Source organism: Pezoporus occidentalis, unplaced genomic scaffold (genome assembly GCF_034315485.1).
Source record: "Pezoporus occidentalis ecotype Australia unplaced genomic scaffold, CSIRO_AGI_Poc_V1 ctg61, whole genome shotgun sequence".
Lineage (NCBI taxonomy): Eukaryota > Metazoa > Chordata > Aves > Psittaciformes > Psittacidae > Pezoporus > Pezoporus occidentalis.
Window position 1 is genome coordinate 1,716,155 of NW_026915955.1, and position 25,708 is coordinate 1,741,862.

General features: G+C 37.0%; 1 protein-coding gene across 16 annotated transcripts in view; it reads left to right on the forward strand.

Annotated features, from left to right (window-relative positions):
• The window catches only part of EYA4 (EYA transcriptional coactivator and phosphatase 4), a 150,747-nt gene that overhangs the window by 57,628 nt on the left and 67,411 nt on the right, over window positions 1-25,708 (forward strand). For all 16 annotated transcript variants that reach the window (XR_009968676.1, XR_009968677.1, XM_062639580.1 and 13 more), the window contains exon 3: window positions 17,023-17,072. Coding sequence is in view for 14 of the 16 variants with exons in the window: in XM_062639580.1 (XP_062495564.1) it covers window positions 17,023-17,072 (50 nt within the window). In the remaining 2 variants the exon portion in view is untranslated. The remainder of the gene's footprint in view (window positions 1-17,022; window positions 17,073-25,708) is intronic.

The window sequence follows — 25,708 nt, forward strand, 5'->3', positions numbered from 1 at the left end:
GAACTTCCTAGTGCTACTCGGTGGCTAAGAAGTGAGGAAAAAGTATCAGAAATTGGGAAGCAGTTCTCAATTCTGATTTTTGTTAGGCTTTGGATTTACAAATTAAAAAGCTAAACACCACGTTCTTGTCTTCATTACAAGATAACGTAATTCGGGTATGTCTGTTGTGATGAGTAATTGCCAGTCACAAAAGTAAGGTTGGGGTCTGTTCTTCTGGTTTGCAATGCTGTATGAAGAAAATAATAATTGCCAGTTGAATTGCAAACGTCTTGTAACCAGTAGCACACTGGATGCATAAAAAATGAGTGCTCGGAGTCTGCTGTGTATTTACTGGGTTTTGTAAGAGCTGCCAATTCCATGGATTCTTTAAGCCCTGAATTGTCTTGGTGTTTGCACTGGGGTCCTGGCACTTGACCCTCATTTTTCTTGGCTCTGTGTCATTTTGCAGCAGAGCTCAAGGAGACTCCTCATCTCTTGTTTTCAGCATGTTAACATATTCAAGTAAATATAGACATATGCATTGTCCTTTTGGGGAGTATTTTTAAAAAGTTTTTAAGTCCAGCTCAAACAATGGCATCCGTCTTCCACCTGAATTTCTTTTATTCACAAGATGAATGCTGCTGGAAAAATTCTTTCTTTGATCTTTAAAAAGACTTTATTTAGTCAATATACACAGACAAGGTTAGCACTTACAAGTATCTGTATTCCTTGCAGAATATATGCCCAGGTACGTCTTTGCTGTATATTTTAACACTTAATAGGACTTTGCACAATAAGGAGCAGATGTGTCACAGCGACAGCAGGCGAGCAGGGACCAGGAAGGTGGTTTCATTAAAACAGCCTTGGGATAAATGCAGCACATTAGATACCCACTGAAAGACAGGAGCTGTTGATGGGGTGACCTCTGAATGCAAGTCATCTTACTATAAACAGAAGGGTGTGGAAAGCCATTGGACAGAGCCAAGCTTGTTTACTACCCAGATCTCCTCTTAGTTAACACAAGTAACCAGACTGTGCTAGGCTCTGTGTGACAGTTCAAGGAAAACCAAAGTGTCTTCAGTATTTCTGAGTTTAAAAACTCCTAGCTGACCGGTACAAAAGTATTTTGGTCCTGAAAATCTGTCTGCACACCTGAGCTGCTGTACATTGGAAGTTAATTAGTGTGAAACGTAAGAGATCCTGGAAACTGGCTTTACATACTTGGGGAATTCTGTTCTTCAGAGACAACTAAGGTAAGATTCTGATGGATTTTAATTTGCAATAGTGATGTAAATGTTGTTTAGTGATAAAACAGGAAATATAAGTGGGTATTAATTCCACAGTCAGATTCTGCTCTGAAAAGGAGATTTGGTTTTCACTCCTGTAGTAGCAGTTTCAAACTTGGTTTTGGAACAACTTATTTGTTCATAGTGGCTCTAGAGCACTGGAGTTTAGGTAGGTCACAGGATTGGATGCATCAAGTTCTTTCAGGAGCAGCTTTTTCTTACCACAGGAGGTTGCTTGTTAAGAACTGTAAGAAATAGAATGCGTCATTCTGTAATAGTCTGTGAGCATCACATTTTGTCAAATCTGTGAGCAGTTTGCTGTTGTGTTATTTAATAACATTTTTGTAAGAGACACTTAAGGCCCGTATGCTGAGACAGGTGTCTAAACATAAACTGAGTTCAAATTAATTAGCCCTAAAGTAAAAAATTGTGGATAGAAATAAAGTGAATTTGACTTATTAATACTTCATTGGAGTTCATTTAATCCATTTCTAACTTGGTTAGACATAAGTTTGGAACAACGCTAACCTGTAATTTCATTTAAGCATCAGTCCCGCCTCTTTAAAGTTCACTTTAACTTTCTCCGTAATGTTATCTGTGAGTTGGCAACATGAGTTTGTATTTGAGTCTTACTTCATTGTGAATTTGTTTCAAACATTTTAATGCAATTTTCAATTGCACAGACCATTCTTCGAGAATAAATTCTGATTAAAACCTTACTTCTTCAGGGAGTTGGTGCGTGTGTGCTGCTGAAATGTATTGAAATGTTTTCTTTACCTTGGGGTCCGCATAGCAGGCAAGCGTAGCATTGCTGCTGCCGTGCTGCATTCAGAGGGCCACGATGGGAGCTGGCATAATGATTACTGCTTCTTAAATGTCCGTTTCATTCAGGGAAACTTGGAAGGGGTTGACTCTGGGAGTGCTGTTTTATTATCCTAGCACAGCAAGCAAAGTCCCATGGAAGAAAGAGCAACCCAGTTTGGTCCAGCTGTAAACAGCCATTTACTGCTATAGGGAACTATAATGTGTAGGGAACCTGTTTGGAAGAAAGGTATGATAAATTATTACAGCCAGTAAGTTCTTTGATTTTGTGTCTGGGGTCTGGTGAGCAGCAAGCAGCAGGATTCAGTTACATGTTTCTTTTCTTGGATTGTTCACTATTTTCTAAAATACATTTCAGCTAAACAGCTTTTAACTGTCTCTCTACATTTTGTGCCATTGTAATTTCTTCTAAAGTAAACCAAATGTAATTTCAAAAATGGTATCTAAAGCAAGAATTAAATTTTAATCCTAGACTTACATTAAATTGATTTCCCGAATTCCTGAATTTTAATTCCTGTATTAAAAATATAATTCTTGCCAAAGCATTTTTCCAGGATAATTTTAGATTTATTCGAGTGCTTAGTATAGGTTGCTAAATGGTAAAGAAAATGTAAGTAGCATCAACCATGTATGAAAGTGGGTAATATCAGGTGAAAGAACTTGAATTTGTCTTTGGGGAAATACCTGCATGTTTTTGTGGTCATGGAAGCATGTTAGAATGTGAATACAGGGAAGCTAATTAATCTGTTACAGAAATTAGAAGCCAAGGTTATTTTCTAGTAGTATTTTGATAAAATGTCTGAGTAAATAAAAATGTCTGTGAAATAAAGGAAGCAAATGAAAAATCATTATGTACTGTCTCACTTCATGCTTACCTATCTTTTTAATCTTTTGTTTTCTGTTGTTTTCTTTGCAAGTAGCTATACTTAAATGTTATTTAAGTTATGTTTACTTGGGGAGATTATCAGAAATAAGTAGCACTTTAGTCAGTTTTAAACTTTGAATTGTAAAATTTATTTAGTAAATAAGGGATTAAAATTTTAACATGAAGTATTATTTCAGTATTTTTAAATAAAATGAGCATGACTCTATGACATTTATGTATAAAAGGTATTGGAGCGGTTTGTAGAATTTAATGCTGTAGTTAACATGCTGCTTACTTTCTAGTTTCATTTTATGAATTCTTCTAAGATATTCTGCTGGAAAAAAAAAAAAAAAAGAGGCACTTTTCTGTAATAGCTTAACAGGAAACATAACGTCTATGTGGTTTATTTCTCTACTCTATGAAATGTTTAATTATCCTGAATTATTAAGTGATTAAACAGTATTCAATTATAAACAAAGATTTGTAGGAAAATCAAGATTTTATTTAAAGCTAATTTTAAATGTAATCCCATTGTAGCCCCAAAACAGTGCAGTTAAAAATACATATTGAAGAACCTGAATTGGTTTAAAAAAACATAATAATTTTATTTTTTGCATAGGATTCAACAAAAAGTGGTAGGGGGTATCCCAGAAGAGAAGAATCTGCATGTTATTTTAGCTAGAGATAATTGAAAATTTGCTTCCTAAATGTTGAAGCAAAGTTGTCTGTGTATTCTCATAACAAATCTTTAACTGTTCTTCAAAACTAATTTCAGGAATATTTAAAGGTCATTAACTGAGCTTTACAAATATATAACTGTGGCTGATCATCTGGTATAACTGGTAGTAAAACCTTCAGAGTGTAAAATTACCTGAGGTGATTTGATACAAACAGAGATTCTGTATGTATTATATATCTTTATATGCACACATGCACAAAAACATATTCTTGTCCATTTCCATGCATGTTTGAACTGTTCTTTTTATCAAGGGTTGTCTCCTGAATAAAATGAATTATCTCACTGGAGATTTTTGCTGTACTTAAAGTATTTGTACTGCTATTCCAGGTGAGCTCTGCATTCAATTAGAGTTGCAGCTAAGAACCAAATGTACATGTTGCTCTAAACGTTCAAAATGTTAGCTCCACTGAAGCACAGTTTAACTTGATTGATACTTGGATTTTAAAGCAAATAAGGACTAATTTTTGCCTGTGGCAAAAAATCTTTGAAGTTTCATGCCTGTGTTGGGGCTGGATTAGTTAAGCAGTAGGACTGGGGCTGGGACTGTGACCCTGTTGTGCTTGGCAGGTTGTGATAAATGGGGGAATCTTTCTTAACCTCATGGCTGAAACATTCCAGGATCAGGTTGGGGAGACAGGACAGAAGGGAGGGAGGGTCAAAAGATGCAGGAGACTTGGCATGTTAAAAAGAAGACAAAGGACACTTGTTTGTTTTTATGAAATGGGGGCAAATGCGCAGACTCTTGTGGGAGAAAGCACTGCAAATGTGTTGCAATATTCTTTATTGTTATTTCTGACCGTTTACCTTGGTAGATGAAACTCATCCTTCACTATGAAGCTGTCTTCTTTTGTTTTGTTTTGAATGCTTTAAAAGTTTAGAGAATCTTGATACATTTTCCTCAACCAAAGAGTTTTTTTATTTGATGCTTGAGATGTGTGTATAAAACCATCCAAAATAAATTGGAAGAACTCCTTATTCCAAGTAATTGCCTGTTGGCTGAAGAATTTACTGGAGGACTGCAAATATAAACAAAATGGTATGAATTTGAAAAAAACAACAAACCCAACTCATCAATTAATTGCCTCTGGAAAGCCAGTTCTGCTGCTTTGCTTATAGAAATTGTAAAAAGTAAAATATGCTTTTAAATATTTTAAAATTATATATTTTAATACAGTAGTATTAATAAAAACTCTGAAAAATTACTTGGATATGCTAAAGTAGTATACTGGGATAGACCAGTCAAATTTTCAAACCTCAAAAAAGAGGAAAAATGGACTTACATGTGAGCAGAAATATGATCTGTCAAGAGGTACTTCCTTGTGGCATGTAAGAGCTATACTGCCTCTGATACTGTCCCCATTGACTAATAATGAAAAAATATTGCTGGACGATGGTTTGAAATTTATTTACATACATTATACTGTAAATGCAGCTACTCTGGCTAATGTTAAGAATTACAGCATAAAACAAATCTAAAAAAAAAAAGGAAAATATTTTTAATGTGTTTTCTAATTGTGGCTGGCTTTGTTATTAGTGTCCAAACAAACATGTATCCCTGTGTATAGAAAAAATGATTCATTCTTTTATGATAAATTTCTGTCAATGACATTTTCACACTATGATATTAAAAGCATTTTTATTGAATGCTGTGTTGTAAATGCTTCTGAACTTTACCTGTTCATTAATATTTCAATAATTAAATGTAAATCCTACATATACAAACTAGTCTCACTAAATAGGATTTTGCTTCTGTGCTGCTTACTACTGTATAGTCGCAATGTGTACATTATGTGTATTATACTTCCCCATGTATTTATTAGAAAGTATTTTACCTGTGGATTACCTCAGATAAATTCATTTTTTTTCTACTCTGAAAAAAAACCAACCAAACCAAAACAAAAAACTGATTTCTTAACAGCATTTTCTTCAATTTTATTGAACTGTTCTAGAGACACTGAAAACTAAGTTAACTAGAAACAAACTAAATTTGGTTACATGACATCACAAAAGCATATGAAGAGGTCTTTAAATTATATCTATTTGTGAGATTTTATACTGCAACATTGTGTGTCATTTTATCTTTCCTCTAACAAATTGTTTTTTCACGAGTTAGACAACATCTGGGGCATAAAGAACTGATTATTTTATTTTGACCAGCAAGTAGTTTGAGCTACAAAGAATTTTTTGCATCCTTACTCTAACAGAAGTAGGTTGCCAGAGTTTTTGGTTGTCTGATGTAGTTCATTAATGTTGCAATAACTGCTAGAAATTATTGCTGCAATGCTAAACAAATTAGCTTCAGTAATGAAGAAGAACAGAAATGTATGAAACTGAAGAAAAAGAACAGCTGTTCGCTGTGGATGTAAGGTGACTTACTTCGCAATTTTCAAGGTGGAATGTAATGTGCAACTGCTTATGACCTTCTACTTCCACTTTTTTCCTCAGTTTTGTGCACACTCTTGGTTTTAATTTGTAACATAGGCATTTGTATGCTTCTTAAGTAGGTGGTTTTATTGGAACAGCCTCAGTGCATTGTACAAAAAAAAAAAAAAGTACTGTACAATTAGCGGATGACTTCATCTTGGGCTATTTTCATAGACCAAGTTATTTGTTCATGTTCAGATTCATAGATATTATCTGTTGAAACTCAGATGTTTATGGCTGAATATCTTCAATCTGCTACAAGGAGAAAAACTACCATGGAATAGCAGAACAGGTTATTTTGTTGGTGGTTTGTGTATTGTTTTTTTTGTTGTTGTTGGTTTGGTTTGCTTTGTTTTTTGTGTTTTTTGTTTGTTTATTTGTCTTAATTTAATACTGTTTTAATATGGCCTCCATCTAACTCCCATCTTCCATAATGCCTGCATTACTAGGACTCTGTGAGCTGATAATGGGTAGGCAGGTGCTGAGTTGAAATCGTGTTCATGTTACCTTCTCATATTACCTTGTTCATCCTCCCTTCAACCTGTCTTTTGCTCTGTCCACCTGTTGCTTTTTGGCATTTAATTGAGCCTCCCGCCCTACAAAGACATATTCACATACTTATTTCATTCTGAATTGTTTAATTGAAGATAGTGGGTCTAAACCACCATGTTCTTATTTAGACTTAACCTCAGATCTTTGTAGGCTTCTTGAAGCTTGACAACTTTAGCTCAGGGAGTGTCTTTTGGTAAAGAACTGGCTACAACATAACTTCAGATAGCTATTGCTGTTTACCCTCACTGCTGTTGAAGCATGTTGATGACACTGATGGAAGCCCATGCAATCCTAGGCAGGAGTGGATCATATTCTGCAGTTATTGAGTTAGTCACAAATTGCCTATTTGCATTCCCAGACCTCAGTACATGTGCTCAGCACGGAGGTGCTCTTGCCTTTCAGGACTGTGAAGGAGGGCAATGAATGACTGATGTCCCCTCTGACAAAAATAAAAATAAAAAGCAACATTTAGAGCAGTAATTTTCCTTTTTCTTTTTGTCAAACATTCCGGACTTCAACCGCCACTGAAACAGCCCACAGTCTAGACTGATCCTTGCCTGTAGCTACAGTCAAGCCTCCCCTTTCCTGAAGCCTGATCACAGCAAAACTAATCTGTGGACACTTGCAAGATCATTTAATTGAAGTTGGCATTTTAGTCTACATACAGTCTGAATTTAGATCAGGATGTAGAACTGAATTGCTTTAACAGAGAAGTTAGATGATCTTTTTTGATCTGTGAATAAATCAGTTATATTTTATCATCTTTATGGTACTCTTGCATACGGCACTATACACTGAATACAGTTGTCTTCCCTGAGAGATGAAGGATCCAAAAGACACAGAAGTGGCATGAATCCTTCTTAATAGATAGTTTCATCATCTGTGGTGATGTTGAGGACTTGATGGATGGGTGATCGTGTTGTTTACTGCTCTTGGTTATCAGTATACTCCTAGGTAGAAACTAGGAGAGCAGAACAGAAAGGAGGAGATGACCAACAAGGTGATTTGTTTGTATTTTCTCTAAGTGAGGGCTGGAAAAGCTGTGACAAGTCTTTTTGATCTTAAAGGGGATAATTTTTCTGGTAAGGCAAATGCGTCAGGAGAGAAGTTGCCCTTCGTTACTGGGGAGATCTGTAGGTACTTAGATCCTGTAGATACTTAGCTCTTGGGTGAGCTAAGTAAGGCATCAGCATATTCAGAACAGAGGGGCGTCTTGTGGCAGAGGTACTTGACTTGTGGTAGAGAAATCAGTGCTAGCAATAGAAATACACTGTACTGTTGCTTGTACAAGATGGTTTCCACATGAAAAGAAAACAGCATGTTTTATTATGCTTTATGGCACAGTACTATATGCCTTTAACAAAATAGCTTGAAGTATTTGCATGATGTATTTGCAACATGGCCAAGTTAACACAGCCATAGGAACATTAACTTTTGAACTTCCTGACTTTCATTGCTTTAAATTTCAGCTTCAAAGTTTACTTTTTTTTCCCCTTGCATTTGTTGGCCCTGGTTAGTTTTGAAAAGCGGGAGGAAAGAAAATCAGTTCAGGTTTTCTCAGGGGGCACTGAATTCTATGCATGGAATGGGAGATGACTTGCTATTCCTTTGAATATTAAATGATAACTACAAAGCAGTTTAGATAACACCTAATTTGTTTAGGATTTTTCTGAGGAGGTGGGGAATCACAAGATTAATGCTAGAAGCTGTTGCACAGTGTGGCTCTTTCCCTACATCCCTCTGATTTTCTCCTGAAAAGAGAGCAGTGGTATCTGGGAATGCTGAGATTTTAAAAGCAAACACTTAAAACTAGTAACAGTCGTATGATTGCAACAAATCTGGAGGAGATCATGGGACCATAACTGGAGTAAAAACACTAAACATTTTTTCCATGTCTAGATTAAGAACAATATCTCCTAAGTGATTTCCAGTTTGGAGATACCAGGGAGGCACAAAGCATATGCTTGCAGATTCAGATGCACTGAGACATACTGCTGACTTGAAAAGGCAGAAAAAAAGGCCAAGAGCTGTCTTTGGGAGGGGAGGGAAGGGGTGTGTGTGGAGGAAAGGGTTTTAGAGAGAGAGAGGGAGGGAGAGAAATAAGAAAGAGAGATTTCCAGTGCTTGTGCTTTAGTATTTCCTCCTGAATCTGACTTGGGCAATAAATGAGCTCCAGGCTGGTGGAGTTTCGCTGCCTTTGCAACTGCTGAATGGGGAGCTGACTCCTTTTTTTTCTTTCTTTCTGGGAAGGGAGCCAGGCTGATGGCCCATCCTCCCACTAGGGCAGGGGAAAGTGTTCTGTGAGCTCTGAGCTATTAGGTAACCCAGGCTGAAACAAAAAGTCCTATTGTGGTGTGGCATTTGCCCTGCCTGCCCCACCAGTTAAAGGGAAGCATATTTCCTTCTTTTATCGTACACAAAAAAACAAAAAGAAAATAAGAATGCCAGTTTTTCCCACAGTGCATGTAAAAATGCATTTCAAAATGTAGTGTATAGTACCTTATAGGTTCCAGTTGCTTAAAATATGACCTGAATGTCACACCTTCCGATATTTTTAAAAGTACGCTTTTGCCAAAGACAATTTAAAATGTGTTTTAAAAATGTTTGCAGGTATAAAAGACTTGAAAGAAGCTTAGAGCCCTGAACTGAGTGACCCCATGAATCACGCTGCAAAAATAAACATGTAGGAAACCCTTCCACTATCAAGAAAGCACCAAGTTAAGTTTTGTCCTGAAAGATAGCATACAAATGAGAAAACAGAGGAGTTAAAGTTGTCTCAGATGTTATCAGTTTGTGTCATAAATACACCTTAATGCCACCTCCTTCTGTAAAACTTTTCAATAGAAACACAGTTTTATATTGGATATTTTTTTCTGATTTAAGTAGCACAGAGGCTTTTGTCAATGATAAGACTGTGCAGTATTCCTGAAAGAAACAATCATTACGGTCTCCCTGTAAGTGTCAAAAAGGCATTTATCTGGATTGATTAAACCCCTGGTTACTTTACTGCCTGTGTACCGTGCACACCGGCAAGAGCTCTAGAGTGTCACTGCTCATCATTCCAGCCTAGTGAAATAAGATCTAGGGAAACACTGGACTGCTTTGCAGCCTCTTGGCTTATCTGGAGGCTGGTTTCTGTCAAAGTTTCATCCACACTATTCTCTGCAAAGGTTTATGCAGACAATCTAAGACGTTGTGGGAGTGATGAAGAGTGTCATCTCAAAAAGTGAAAGCATTTAGCATACTGGTATGTGCTTTATAAGTGACAGCAACTTCTGAAAATGAATAGTCAAAGACTGGTTCAAAGGAGCTGAGGCTCTAAAGCGTGAAATTTTAGCAGCAACCATCTCTCCGCATGCTGTAGTCAGTGGTGCAGACAAAGGGAATTTCATGGAAAATGTAATGAGACACACAGGCTGTGTGGTGGCAGTGGGCAGTCCCTCACTCTCTGGCAGCACCAGTTCCATTTCCTCAATGTTTTCCCCTGTACCTGTCCTCTTCAGCAGTTAGCAGAGAGTAGCAGCCATTATCCACAGTTAATTTTGGCCTAATTCCTCTCTGTCTGAAGTAGATGACTACTCCAGGCCTGGTGAAATACATCTGCAACTTTCTGTTAGATGTAAAGGAAGCCTGGGGTGACAAGCCTAGGTAGATTTAGATGCCTAAACTGCAGGTATTTCATACTGGATGTAACCCTGCTGGATTATTTTTCATTGAAGGTTAGATGTATGCCACATAGTGTTGCAGCCCAGAGATACTCCTGAATTAGTCTGGGGAGAGGTGCAGGAGACAGAAGGGTAGGAATGATACATTTCATCATGAATATGTCTATCTTAGGAAAGATGTGCATGGAAAACAGAACAAAATAATGGAATAGGAATGGCTTCCCCTATTCCCATTCCTTCCCCTTATACCTGTGCTGTGCTGTGCAGTTGAAGCCCGGACATAGTATCTGCAGTGTTGTTATTTCTTACATTTCTAAAGGCATGGAAACGTATCTTATGTCTTTAAATATGAAGTTTCATCTATTGTGCTACATAAAATATAAATGTCAACTTCAGCAATCTGCTTCCATACTCAAAACTCATAGTTTGCATTTTAATTTCATTTAAAAAAGTTTAATATATTCAAAACTTGATCTGTTTTGGTAAGAGTTGTCAATTTGACAGCATAACAATTTCATTAATAAGAAAATGGAAGACTATTGAATAGTTAAACCTAGTTCAGGTGATGACTGGGAAACTTATTTTCACTGAAGACGAGTTCATATATTTAAAAAAAAAACAACAAAAAAAAACAAACTAAAAGCAAAACAACTTTAATAGTGAATTTGAAATTAAATTGATTTCTATAGCATGTTTTTCTTCATTCTTCCACTGTGGTTAGAACTCATATATTCAGATCTGCCAAGATATGATAAATCTACTTCAGGATGTGATTCAGTTAAAATACAGCTATGTACAGTCTCTGCATTGTGAAAAATCAGGGAAAAAAATTCAATTTTCTAGTGCTTCAAGGTCTTCACTAAATGGTAGCATCAGTGTTTGGATTTTATCTAAGTCAGAAACCTCCTTAAAACTTGATGGTGAGTAACTATATAGTATTACATTTTCATGCTTAATTTCATTTCATATTACATTTTCATACAAACTGTTGATAAATAATTATATATAAACTTCCATAATTATATAGTTTATTATTATTATTAGGTTTAAGTAACTGAAACCCTTACGAGACCTATGGAAGTGTAGCATAATAATGATTCACTGGGAAGAATTCAGATTTTGGGATTATTTAGAATTCTTTTCAGATCTTTCTCTAGGTGTCTTCAGCATTTGTTTGATTTTGCAGAATCTTCCCTGAGATTTTGCCTTGATGGGCCATATATAGCTATAGTATCATTTGAATTTAGCAATCAAAAACCTGCTTAATTCTCAATCATTTTTGTGTATTTTTTTAAAAATCAGTTTAAAAGTATATGTATTTTCAGAATGGCTACAATTTTTTTACTAAATCCTGGCACTGTATCTTTAAACTATCCCTTGCCCTGTGGTTGTAGATCAAGATAACGTCATTATTTGTTTTATGGTAGCCATGAAAAGTGTCATGGTAGCAAAGAAAGTCTTTATTATACTAAGCATTATGCAGACAGTCTCGATGCTAAGGTTTTTGTTGTCAAGATGGTTATAAAACTATATGTAAACAGTGTCAAGGTCAGCATCTAAAAGATGTTTGAAGGAGAAGTTTTCTTTACTACTCATTCTCATAGCAGTGTCACAGACATCCTGAGCCATATTCTTCTCATATATTTCCATCAAACTGTTCCACTGAATGCCCCGTCCTCTCCTGGGGCCACTGCACAGACATAGTCTCTTCTCTGGGCAGTGAGTAGAAGCTGATGAGCTTTCACTAGGGTAATTTGCTGTCATTTGCATCCAGGTTCTACATATCAATCAGAAGTGGTATTAGCACAGGCTGAGGAAGCACATAGACGTGCTTTGAGATGTCTTTGTGTCTGCAAAAGGTTCTTCTTCCTCTTCTTTCGCATTAGTGTTAGAGCTTCCATAGCTCCACCATGCAGAACTACTTCCTCCAAGCCCAAAGCATTGCAGGCTGTACACAACCCTGTTGCATGCCTACCAATCTGGGAGGGATGCCCAAGGCCATATTTGATGCAGTAGATGAGGGAGCTCAGAAAATTCATTGCCAGAAAAATTTACTGCTGATGTTGCAAGATTTCTCAGCTGTTCTTAGTTTAAGTGTTAGAAGGGATTTCTCACCTGTGTTGCATTATGAGTTTAATACCATGAGCATGTGTACAGTAACACCTCATAGAGCAGGACCAGCTCATGGTTTAGCATGTAGTGTAATAACATCCAATAAAATTATGTTAAAAGGATGTTAATGTTGCAAATGAAAACATCAGAAGCAAGGAAATGCCAGAACTAATATGGCCTGTGGAAACCCAGTCTCTTACACATTATGGTGCAGATTTTATTCTATGACATACTAGGCTTTCGAGGGGTTGTCTTCTGTTTTCAGCGAATGCGCGGTTAGATTTTTCCTTTTATGTTCCTCAGTCTGTAGCTGTTAAACATGAAGCATCCAAAGTCCATACTTAATATAAAATCATTTGTCATGTAAATATTTCTAGTATACCTGAATCAAAGTTCTTCAGTGCTTAATAAGTGCATCATTTTCACAATACCCTCATAGTGTGACACTTATAACTGTGTTCATATTTGAAATCTGATGAACCAAGGCAAAGATTAAGGCATATGTTTAAAATGTTGACTAGGTAGGAGCAGGAGTAAAGAAAAAGTTTCTTTTTATAGCATCTAACATGAGAATGTAAGTAAATGTGGTGTTAGTGAAAGTTAATTATTTTGAAAACAGTCAGCAAGGCAGATTAAGGAAAACAGCACATCTTAAGACAAAGGAAACAATATTTAGTCTTTGATGGAAAGTTTTCTCAGTGATTTTCTGTTCACCTTCAAGGGTAGTGTAATTTTAGGAACAACAAAATGTGTATTACTACTTGAGTAGCCTTAAAGACCAGTGGTGTTCATTCCATATGGTGACTTGACAGAAAAAATCACATGCCTGTTCTTCCTTTAAGAAATAAGTTTTTTATTTATTAAATCTTTTCTCTCAAAGAGGGACACTGAAGATATACGGTGAAGTTTACATTTAGTCTCAGAGGAAAAGACAAGTCTGTACCATGTGCTTATGCTGTACATTTCCTCAGAGAATGATCATCTAGATATCAAGCTGAAAACCTGAAATATTCCTATTAAAAAAAAAAAAACAAAACAAACAAAACAACCAAACCTTGTTTTCATTGCAGTATTCTTGAATATAGTACTTTTTTTTTTTTTTCCTCAAGTCTGTAGCATCTCAGAGGAGGTGAGTCTTTTTTGGTACAATGGCTTTTCTGCTACTCCCTTTTAAGTTATACCAAAATTTGTCTTTTTTTACACAGGTAGAGCTTAATCTTTCAGCCATTACTTTGTAAAGTTGATAAAGGCAAGATGCAGTAGCAGTGGCAGTAGGGATAGGACAGCTCATCTCTAAGTACTCAGCTATTGCTTAACTGGGCGAACTCATCTTTACCCATAAAAAACAAGGCTCTTATATATTGTGTGTGTTAAAAGTACTGAGATAGCATTAGTATATGTTTGAATTATCTTTGGGCTTTTGTGGCAACTCAACCACTGGGCCTGCCATCACTTTGCAAAATCAGGGTGTTGGGATGTGCTGGGTCACTGTCAGACTCTCCAGCAACTGGTCGAAGACAGTGGTTGAACTTTCCTAACCTGAAAGTTCCTAACCTGAACTTTCCTATCTTTCCTAACCAGTTTAAATGCGACAGGCAATCTATCTGTTGGTGGCAAACACACAAATGGCAAAGGAATTGGAAAGAAATGTATAAATGCCAGTAAATTTAATGGTAAAGAGATAACAAAAATAGTCTGGAAGTGAGTCTATGCTAAAGGGACCAAGAAAAAGGAGCTTTCCTAGGATTTAAATAAATTAGATATATTTATATTTTAAATAATTTTAATTATGTGATTTAATTATATGTAATGTCTTTATTTTTTATAATTATAGCTGATACTTCTAAATACATTATATTTTAAATTATTTTCAATTATATTTCATGTGTAAAACTAAAAGATTCTTTTTCTGGCCAAGTCCTCCTGTAACTCTGCTGAGACAATCTGCTTCTGTGAAAGTACACACTTCTTCTCAAGGAATATTTCCAGTCTTTTTGAATGATTTTGAATTTGTTTTTTCAGCAGTTGCCTGTGATGTTGACACTCTGTACACTACTTTGAATGAGTATTTCTCTTGTTTGCATATTAACAGACACTGTGGGAATTTTTCTTGATATTTGATGATGTGCTTGAATCTCAAGTATTTTACTGTATTTCAGATCTAATATTACTTTAGTAACAATGTAATGAACATAAAGCTATAGCAGTGAAACTTGCATATAAATATTTATGAAATAGTGCCTGTGAGTTTTGGAGTTTGTGAGCCTTCACTCTCATGCTGAGTTGCTGCACCTTCACACCTCTGTAGCATATTTCAGCTACCAAGTCCATTGAGTAGCACAGTAAGAACAGTGAAGAAACAATCCAAGAAGAGCAGAACTAGTGGTGATGAAACAGAATGTCTGAGGGAGATATTTATAGAAGTCTGTTTAACTGTTGAAAGTCTTGGTCAAAGGTTTAAGTGTAATTTATATATATATTATATAGAATCATAGAATCATAGAATTGTTAGCGTTGGAAAGGACCTTAAGATCATCTAGTTCCAATCCCCCTGCTGTGGGCAGGGACACCTTACGCTAAATCATATCACCCAAGGCCTCGTCCAGCCTGGTCTTGAACACTGCCAGGGATGGAGCATTCACAACCTCACTGGGCAACCCGTTCCAGTGCCTCACCACCCTAACAGGAAAGAATTTCCTTCTTATATCCAATCTAAACTTCCCCTGTTTAAGTTTTGACCCATTACCCCTTGTCCTATCACTACAGTCTCTAATGAAGAGTCCCTCTCCAGCATGTTTGTAGGCCCCCTTCAGATACTGGAAGGCTGCTATGAGGTCTCCACGCAGCCTTCTCTTCTCCAGGCTGAACAGCCCCAACTTCCTCAGCCTGTCTTCATACGGGAGGTGCTCCAGTCCCCTGATCATCCTCGTGGCCCTTCTCTGGACTTGTTCCAACAGTTCCATGTCCTTTTTATGTTGAGGACACCAGAACTGCACACAATACTCCGAGTGAGGTCTCACAAGAGCAGAGTAGAGGGGCAGGATCACCTCCTTTGACCTGCTGGTCACGCTCCTTTTGATGTAGCCCAGGATACGGTTGGCTTTCTGGGCTGCAAGCGCACACTGAAGCCGTCTCATATTCATTTTCTCATCAACCAACACCCCCAAGTCCTTCTCCTCAGGCCTGCTCTGAATCTCTTCTCTGCCCAACCTGTAGCTGTGCCTGGGATTGCTCCGACCCAGGTGTAGGACCTTGCGTATATATATATATGTATATATAATTTACAAAGGGTGATCTTGCACACTCATCCCTGTCTGTTACAGGGAGGTTGGAACTAGATGATCTTTAGTGTCCCTTCCAGCCCAAACCATTCTATGGTTCTGTGTTTTTTTCAGTGTCTAGATTGCAAGTGAACAACAAAAATGACCATCTGTTGAACCATGCTTGTACTCAGACATCTATGAGTCGTGCTGCGTGGCATTCAGCTGAAGTATTTAGGGAAAATACTTAGCATTAGCCTAATTCTTTTTCTGTTGGAGTTGGTGAGTGCTTTGCAGATGACTTCAATAGAAGTGAGTTACAGTTGCAATTTTTTTGTTTGAAATGCTTTTAAAGTAGCAAAATGACATAGAAGTCATGATGAAAAGTATTAACAAAAATTGTCATTGGACACTTTAAAAGAATATGGGAATGTTCTTTATATTGTGTCAGTCACATCAAGGGAGTCTGAGTGACCAGGATGTTTCTAGGTAGCTTTAAACAATGAGTTTTGAAATCTCCCACACAGCCCTGGATTCTGCATTAGCACGCAATTGAGGAAAGTGTTTTTTTCTCTGCTGAAAGTACAAGAAATATATATTTCCAAAAGGTACAGTTAAATTTTTGCGGGATACCTTGAAGATCCCAAGGAGATACCTAGTCTGCAAGAGGACATTTTTCTCTTTTTATTTGAAAGTGTTGGATTTTTTTTCAGCTTTAATTAGCCTACAGCAATGTATTGTAAAGATTAAATTGGGAGTTGAAATACCTTTTATGAAATGATATATTGGAATTATGGGTGAAAATGGGTGTATGTGTTCATTGATGCAATAGGAAAATACAGTTAACGTACAGTTAGCAGATTCACAAAATGAAAATTAACATATGACTTATTTAGCTAATGTTGCGCTTTGACCCAGAATCTGGTGTTTATTATTGTGAGCTTTAGCAGGAAACAGAAGCTTTATCAATTGGGAAAACATTTCTTCACTGAGCTGAGAACAGTATGGCTTTCTCGTTTCGAAGTGGGGAACCTGATTCTTTGGTTTCTTTGTTCCCAGTTAGACTACTCCCAAGCTATTTTAGCCGAACATTTTACATACTAATGGAGCCTGGGGAAGTGTAGTTGGCAGCTGTTCACGGGATAATAATGAAACACACTGTTTAGTACTGCATACTGCTGCTCTAAAATGTGGGAAGTATTTTATAGAGATCATGGTGAACAGAGCTGGATCCACTTTAAGCGCTGTAAGTGCGTGAACTGTGAGCAAGGAAGTTGTGTTTCATGTGAAAGTAACTGGCACTCATTTGCTTTTGCAGGTAAAGAAACCGTGTACAGAGTCAGATGCTTCAGAGCCACAGAAACCCAGGTATGGTACAAGAGGGCAAACACTGACTCACTGCAGCGTGGTGGCAGGTCGCGAGGCAGAACTCTGCTGCAGCTCCATAGCAGCAAGAGCATGAGAGACATGTTTTATGAAGGATGGATAGATGGATCAATTTTAATTGATTTCACTCTGGAAAGGGTTTTTCCCCCCCTTTTTCTCAGTTAAAGGTGAGGGCTATCATCTAGGTTTTCGAAGTTTGGATGGTGCCATAGCACTGAATTGTCATTCTCATTTAAAAAAAAAAGCACAAACTATTAAATAGTGTAGGGAAATCTGTGTAATCAAATCTCGCTTTCTTTTTTTATCCCTTTTCTGCATACCTGAGTCTTGAAGTTTATGGATAATGTAGTTTATTTTCAGTGTCAGCAATTCAGTCTTTATGGGGGCAAATCCAACTTTATCAAAACTTCTTAGTTTTCACCTATAAAAACATGCCTCTATGTTCGGAACTTGGGACAAGGCCATACATTAAAAAGAAACTTTACAAACATAGTCTTTCTTAATTTCATGTACATGGGTAAAAGGAAATGGATTTACCTTCCCTGTTTTCCACATATATATATGTGTATGGATAAAGTTGAGCAGGTGAAGTAGTAATTAGTTTAGATTTGCCATTAAGGATACATCTGGCTGTTAATTAGTAAGATGTTGAGCTACAACATATTACTTTCTTCAGTTTCCAGTGGTTTGCAGTGCTTTTTGTCTGTCTTCATCTTGCTTTTGTTTAGAAGACCTATTTCAGTTTCACTGAAACTCAGATGCTTTAACTGTGAGTGGAGAGCCCCAAAACAAATCTGACATCACACTAACATTGTGATTAAAGCTCAGAAATGCAAAGTAATACAAGGTTTGCCTCCCAATCCCATCCTTCACCATGTATTTGTGCCTCTGTTGCAGTACGACCCTCTGGGTGTCACCTGCAATGTCCAAGGCCAATATAGTATCTATGGCTTGAGCTGTGCTGTGAACCATCTGAATTTCTTTGGTTAGCTTATGTCAATTGTTATCACAGCCTTTTGTTTAGTTCTCTAAGAACTACATGTATATAAGGGAGTACAAAATTTGATGTCCAGATGCACTGCCAGTGAAGTCAATAGCAGTTTTGCCCTGGACTTCAGTGGAGTCATATTTTGCCTGTCAGTCCTTGTTTAATAACTTCTAAATGAAAAAAATGTATCTGCTGTGCTGCTGCTTTGGATTAAAATTTTTTGTAAGGGGCAAGCTCTTTCCAAATACTTTGATGACATGGAGAATGTTAATTTAGCAAAACACTTGTGCATGTGCATGGATTTAAATGTCTTGCTTGTGCAAATAAGACTGGTTTATCTCAGGTCTTTAAAAATTATGGGGTCCATAGTTTGATTAATTTCATCAGAGTATGATATTGCAACAAACCTGAGGACCCGGAATACAATGTACTGTCATTATTTCTGCATATCGTAGAATCATAGAATCAACTAGGTTGGAAAAGACCTTTAAGGTCATAAAGTCCAACTGTTATCCCAGGACCACCAAGTCCAGCACTAAATGTTTACATATCAAAGTGAGAAACACTATTTTGAACATCTCCTTTCCATTATCCTTTTAAGCAGGGGATATTATCAGACATCATATATAATAGTTATAACTGAACTAAGCCCTCTCAGAGTAGCTCCACAAGGGAAAAAGAGAAAATAGAGTTTCATAGAATGTTCTCAAATTCAGAATCCTGACATATGGGCTTCTACCAGTTATAAGTGTTAAGGAAACACACTGAAATCCCAATCACAATTAGTTAGGAAAATCCTTTTACAAGTTCTTTCATAGTCAGTTTGTGGATATTATGAGCTGTAGTTAAATTCTTCATACCAACTCTGAGGAATAGGTTACTTTTTTCCTCCTGAGTGCTAAAGGGAACCCAGATTACAGATAAATCAACCTGGATGCTAAATCTGGTAGTTTATTTTTTTTTAGGGTGTGTTTTCAAGCAAAGATGCTTTTCATTTTGAGCATCACAGCCACAGTCTGAGGCTATATCAGATACAGTTGGAATTAATGTTCCTGAACTGAGTCGGTGCAGTACCGTGCATACAGCCTGCAATGGGATTGTTTTTAGTCAGATCCGAATCTGTGATTTGACTTCCGTCTTGCGGAGTAATCCCTGTCAGAGTGTTGTCTGGAGCGGCGCTAGAGGGCACCGCGCGGCACGCAAAATTTGAGAGCCTGGAGCAAGGTAATTCTTCTCTAAACAAGGCTTAAGTGAAAACATTGCACATAAAATGAAACATCAGCACAAAAATGAATGCTGGAGACACACAGCCTTACAGAATAGCTCCTGGCTTGGGACCTAAGGCCAATATCATTCATTTATTTAGCTAGCTTTATAGTCTGTTGGTTTTGGATTTGAAACTATTACAATAAATGCAGATGGAAAGTGTTTTTACAGTAGGGAAGTAATTAAATTGGGTGTGGGAACTTTGTCAGGAGAATTCTTGGAGTGACATGTGTGTATCAGCAGATTCTTTGTCTTGCTTGGCCTTGGTTTGTCTTTTAGAAAGAAACATTCAAACTGCAGATGTGACTAGTAAATTTCTTTTTAAGGGTATTTACTGGTCTATGCAGTATATCAAAAAATGTGTTCCGGAAGTATCCAGCTATGCATGCAGTAAAAATCAACCTTGCCAGCTCTTATTTATAGAAAATGGTTATATCAACAGACAGGTAAACTGCACAGAGAGGGAGCCGTAGTTAATTGAAGTCATGGTGGATAGGTGAATTGTTAACACAAAAGGAAATATGCATAACTTTTCAGTATCTCTGTCACAAATTTTGATTCAGAATTGATTTTGTCTTACAAATTCTGTCAAACATTCTTGGGAGTTATTTACCAAACCCCTTTGAACTGGTTGTGCTTTTATTCCCAGGTGTTTAGTTATTATCCCTAAATGGTGGTATTATACTGAATCTTGGTGGTTTTGTGCCTGTGTCAATATTAGGGCATTTTTTTCTTCATAATTTTGTAATAAAAATCAAATTCACCCTCAAGTCTGGATAGCCCTCCAGTCATGCAAAATGCTTACACCTTCCTGGACCTGATGGTGTGTGAGGCAGAGGCAGTAAACAGTTGGGACTTGCCAGCTGTCTTACTACAGGTCTGGATGAGACAGGCAACATGCATTGGTGGTGGTCCAGCATGCTGGCCCTACATCAAATTCACTAGTGAGTTTAGGAAGATAAATTCCTGTGTGCAGAGCCTATAAACATACATTGCTATTAATTTTATTGTATGATGGATATATGTTCAAATGGTACAAATGGTTCAAATGGTACAAATGAGGGCCTATAGGGATGCTGGGGAGGGACTCTTCATTAGGGACTGTAGTGACAGGACAAGGGATAACGGGTTAAAATTTAAACAGGGAAAGTTTAGATTGGATGTAAGGAGGAAATTCTTTCCTGTTAGGGTGGTGAGGCACTGGAATGGATTGCCCAGTGAGGTTGTGAGTGCTCCATCCATGGTAGTGTTCAAGGCCAGGTTGGATGAAGCCTTGGGTGAGATGGTTTAGTGTGAGGTGTCCCTGCCCATGGTAGGGGGGTTGGAACTAGATGATCTTAAGGTCCTTTCCAACTCTAACTATTCTATGATTCTATGATTCTGTGAAATTCCAAGCATGCTGAATGGCTCCAGCATGAAATTTAATGTTGTACAAGAATTGCTGAAATCTAGTAGATTTACCTTGTTTGCAGTTATTAATGAGCTCCCTTTTTATATGGATAATTAAATAAGCCATTTTAATTCCAATTTTTGTTACCTGAAAATTTGCAAACTACACTTATAGCCTCACTCCTCTCTCTCCCCCCCCCCCCCCCCTTAATGTGGAAAAGAGTTAAACACTAGAATTATATGTGATTCTGAATTCTAGTAAAATGATAAATACCAAGTTCCAGACTTCTGCTTACACACAGCTACAGCACGTTCACTTCAGCCATGTATCCCAGGGCAAGATCTTTCTTTACAACAACAGGCTGCTCCATAAGTACATGCCTGCTACCCCCAAATCCTCCTTCCCTTTCCCACCAGGCCTGCCAGAGGCTCTGCTGTAAGACCAGAGTCACATCAGGAATTGAGATCTGACAATAAATACGGGATTTCTGGGCCATAAAATGAAACAGGGAGGAGAGAAATGAGGGAAATGAGAGGAAGTCCCTGCAAATTGAAATTTTGCATGGTCTTCTGCTGCTTCTTCAAAGTCCACTGACTGCAGAGGGGGCGTATTTACCCTCAGGATAGAAGAGTCTGCAGAAGAATGAGAAGATTTTCCTGACAGCTGAGACAGAGTTTCTTTTTTTCTCCTGGAAAATGGCCATACATTTCATATACTTTCACTCTTTAAACCATAATCTTTATATTATGAAGATGATATCTATGGGGAAAAAAGGGAAAACTTGAAATTTCTGACAAATATTTTTTGTAAGCTTGGGATGAAAATTAGCTGACTAACTTGTGAAAATATATAGTGGTGCCAAACAGACATCACTTTTGTATTCACAGAAAGGCAATGGACCTTTGTATTGGTAAGTTAAAAGCAGGTCCTACGGAGTAAGCCCTCTATTCTGGTTGAATAATTTTTGCTGTAAAGCTGTGGATCTACTATCTCAAGCTGTATCCATTCTTCCTGTCTTGTCTTTTCCTTTATATACTTTTTTCTTTGTTATTTCTAAAAACAAAAGAAAGAGAAAACAAGCCACTCTTCAGCAAATCCTCTCTTTTAATGCTTTATTAGATGCTGTAAGAAGAGTGTATTCAGAGCCATTATAGCTATTGCATTAGTACCAGCTAGACAAAAGTTCCTGTGTATTACTAAACTACATACTCACTGGTGATGATCACTGGTAAGTACTGAATCATATGTACAGACACAGTTGCCAGATAAACAGGCTGTCCGAAAGAGCACAGAGGGACTTTTTAATGTGTTTAAAAAAGTCTCCAATATTTCAGTTTAATATGGGTTTCAATGAGGCTTTTAGTTTAGATTACAGCTGTTCATCAGATGATTGCTGTCCTCTTCTTCCACACCCACACTGCTTAGAAGTGCACCGGATAGTAAGATTTAAAAGATAAATTGCTATTTCTGTTTCTTCATCTTAAAAGTATTTCTTAAAACTTCTGAATGAGAAATAGACTTTCACATTCTCTCACTGGTCTCATTTCAATGGTTTTATCTCATTCAGGTTGTAGAGTGCGTGTACATATCCAGAGACAATTACTGTTATTAACATATTCACAAGTAAGTAAATGGTATTAAATGTCAGTGAGAGCTACCACGGTTTTCATATTCAGTTACTTGACCATGGTTTGTTTTCTCTTCAATTTGGGGACACTGTTGTGAGTGCAGTGTTCACTATACTTACTGTATCTGAGCTACTCTAATACTACGAGTTCGCTACTGAACAGAGATCCATGGCCATCTGTATGTTTAACAAAAATGGAAAGGAAAATAACATGTATCTTCTGCATCTTATGCTAGACAGCAGATCATCAAAACTATCTCATTCTTAGCAGTTTGGACTTTGTAAAATACCCCTGAGATTTCTTTTTCACTGACTGATTCCCTCAACAAACCCTTTGCAGTCTTATCTCAGGGTGATGATAATAATGGTTGATTCTTTCAGTCATGTATTGGCTTTATTTTAGTATCATGTAATTATCTATATTTACCAGATCTAACATTGTAACTTCTCCACCCAAACCCAAGCTTTACTGGCATCTGACAGATTCTGTGATGAAGCTGTCATGCCTTTCCCATGATAGTTTGAACACAGTTGACCCTCTGCATACCAGTTCTGCATACCATACTAAGAGAGTGAGACCAGCACTACCTTCACATTCATTTGCAGTTCAAGAGAGAAACAAGTAGTTGTTACATGGTGAAGAGGAGCTTTACAATTGAGCTGCCAAGCAAGAAAAACAAGCAATACCTACAGAAATTGTCATTAAGGCTACAGCATTTATAAGAGAAAAACAAAACATAGTATTAGTTGTGGAGTAAAAATGGAGAAGCTCAGACTACCAAGCTTTCATGTGTTGTTTTGTCACATTACACTCCCTCATTTGTTTCTCATCCCCATTTAAAAAGATTTTTTAGAAGGCAAGGGTTTGTTGTCCGTGAGCCATACGTAGTTTATCTTGACTAGAGAATAATTTAAATGATTTTCTGAGTCAGGAGTAGTGTAGCTCCAATGTTTCTCACACTAAAGAATCTGTGGATAAATGGGCTTCATTTAACGAAATGAGATATTGAGAGGACTCTGATGTAGACTCTGAAGGTGAGATTAATCTCATGCTGAAGTAGATGTGTAAAGTAGGCACTTCTGAGATGCCGTTTATGTGATGCTTCTGTTGATTGTGAAGCCAGCGTACTGTGTACCTCTTCTCCGAAGCAACCATGCAGACTCCACCAGAAATCACCTGTTGCACTGCTGATTTATTACATGAAGACCAGCTACTTACACAGTGTGAGAATCTGGAGTGGAATGGAAGCATTTAGTTTGATTTTACAGATTCCGCTTTTCTGCAACACTGTTCATTTCCAGAAGGGAATATATGCAAAAATATTTTTCTCTAGCCAGGAAAAAACACTTTGTGACTAACTGCTAGTATTTCAACTTTGCTATGAAAAGACTGAGTAAATAAAGTTGAAATTGAAAGATTGCCACCAGTAATTTTGGAAACTTCAAGATAAAATCCAGTTAACATGAGGGATAGTATATGTTTGTATAGTATAACATTCATGTCACTGAGGCCACTATAGTTAAAAACACTTCACCTAAGAGAAAATGTTTGGCAGGATCATGCCCAGACTTTTCAGTCAGGACAGTGGTTGGCAAAAAAGGAATCACAATTTTCCAATATTAAAATAACTACATTGTGGAGTAAGATTTCTCATAAAGGCTGCATTCTGGGACACACGGGCTTAGCCTGAGAGAGAATGTTTTATACAAATCTGCTACTTATTAAGGATTTGGTGCACTTACTTAGACTGCATGACTCGTAGGCAGTTGGAGTCAAATCAGAATAACATAGTAAAATGACTGTGCAGATACATCTAACTGAATGACATACAGCATCCATGACAATTGCACGACAGTTGCTACAAAGAGTATGTTGCCTTGCTATCCACGTTTTATTTTCAGGCATGTACTTTTCAGGCAGCATAAGTCGTTCCTATTTTTAGAGCTGGCTGTGTGGTATCTCTCTGCCTGCTCTATGCTGGTGTTCTCATTTGTTAACTTTAGAAACTCAGTCTTCTGATTACCAAAGGCTATTGAAGCTGGTCACTGTCTGCCCATTGGTTTTTGTTGGCTCTGGATCAAGCCCCCAAAGAGTTCTAAAAATATATATGATATGTTTACAGAAATTACAATAACCTATTTAGAGTACAAACACATGGTAACTGATGACATCATAGGGAAGTATTTGAATGGTTTATATTAACAGATCCCTGTGGCTTTAACAATATAATTAATGTATTTTTTATGCTTAAGGTCTGTTACAGATTCCTGGGTTTTTTGTTAACATCATGAGTAACATATTTTCTGTTATATTATTAATAATTCCTCTGTATGTTCCGAAGCCAAATCATGTCAGTGTTAAGATTTGCATTAACCTGAATCAGTGTTGGGTCGGACTTTGAAATAAGTGAAAGCAGCAAAACCCAGGAAGTTTTGAACACTTTTTGGAAGTTTATATCACCTTATTAAAAAGAAAAACCAAACTAAACAAAACAAAAAATTAGATAAGCAAGATTTTAACAGAAGTATTTGTAGAAGTAATTTGGGTGTTTTGGATTTACCCTTAAGTGTCTGTACATAGTCTTTTTGTCCAACATCACATACTGTGAAAGATAAGACCTTTCTAGGATAGATTTGTGCTATTGGGATGCAAGAAGCAACCACCGCTAATGATTTAAAGCCTATTTCAAAAATAGAAGAAAATCAAATGCTTCTGCAAATGAGATAAAGATCTCTGAGAAAGAGAAAAGCATGCTACTCTAACAGTTCTCAGTTTAATGTCTGTTGGTGGGAATATGGCCTATTTATGAGAAAGAGTAGATAATACAAAATAATATGCAAGTGCCTGCTGGAGTCTATCAATTTAAATTTAAAGGATTTATTTTATTTGCATCCCATTAGAAACAGGCTGGCATTCCTGTTTGCTTAGGTGTATTTTGAAAATGATTAAAATCATATTGAATAATGGCTTAAACCACCTCTACTCTTAAAATATTTAATGACTGCTTATTTTTTCCTAGTTTTCACTCAACAAATCAAAGATACAGGCATTAAAAAGTAGTTGATATTTTACATACTTATTCACTGTATATAGCCTTATGTCTTAAATATCTTAAGTAAACGTCCAAAACATTAAGCTGTTATGAAAACCTTTCCACTTGGTACAAGTATTATGTGTGAGTATGGATTAAACCAGGGTATCCTGTAACCAGCACACATAAATCTAGTCCCTTTTGCTATCCTAGACTGAGCTCTGTGAAAATTTCCCATTGTCTTGAGTAATTACTAGCTTACCCACTACTATTACACGAACAAAGGTGGCATCTGCCAGGATATTGCTATGTACC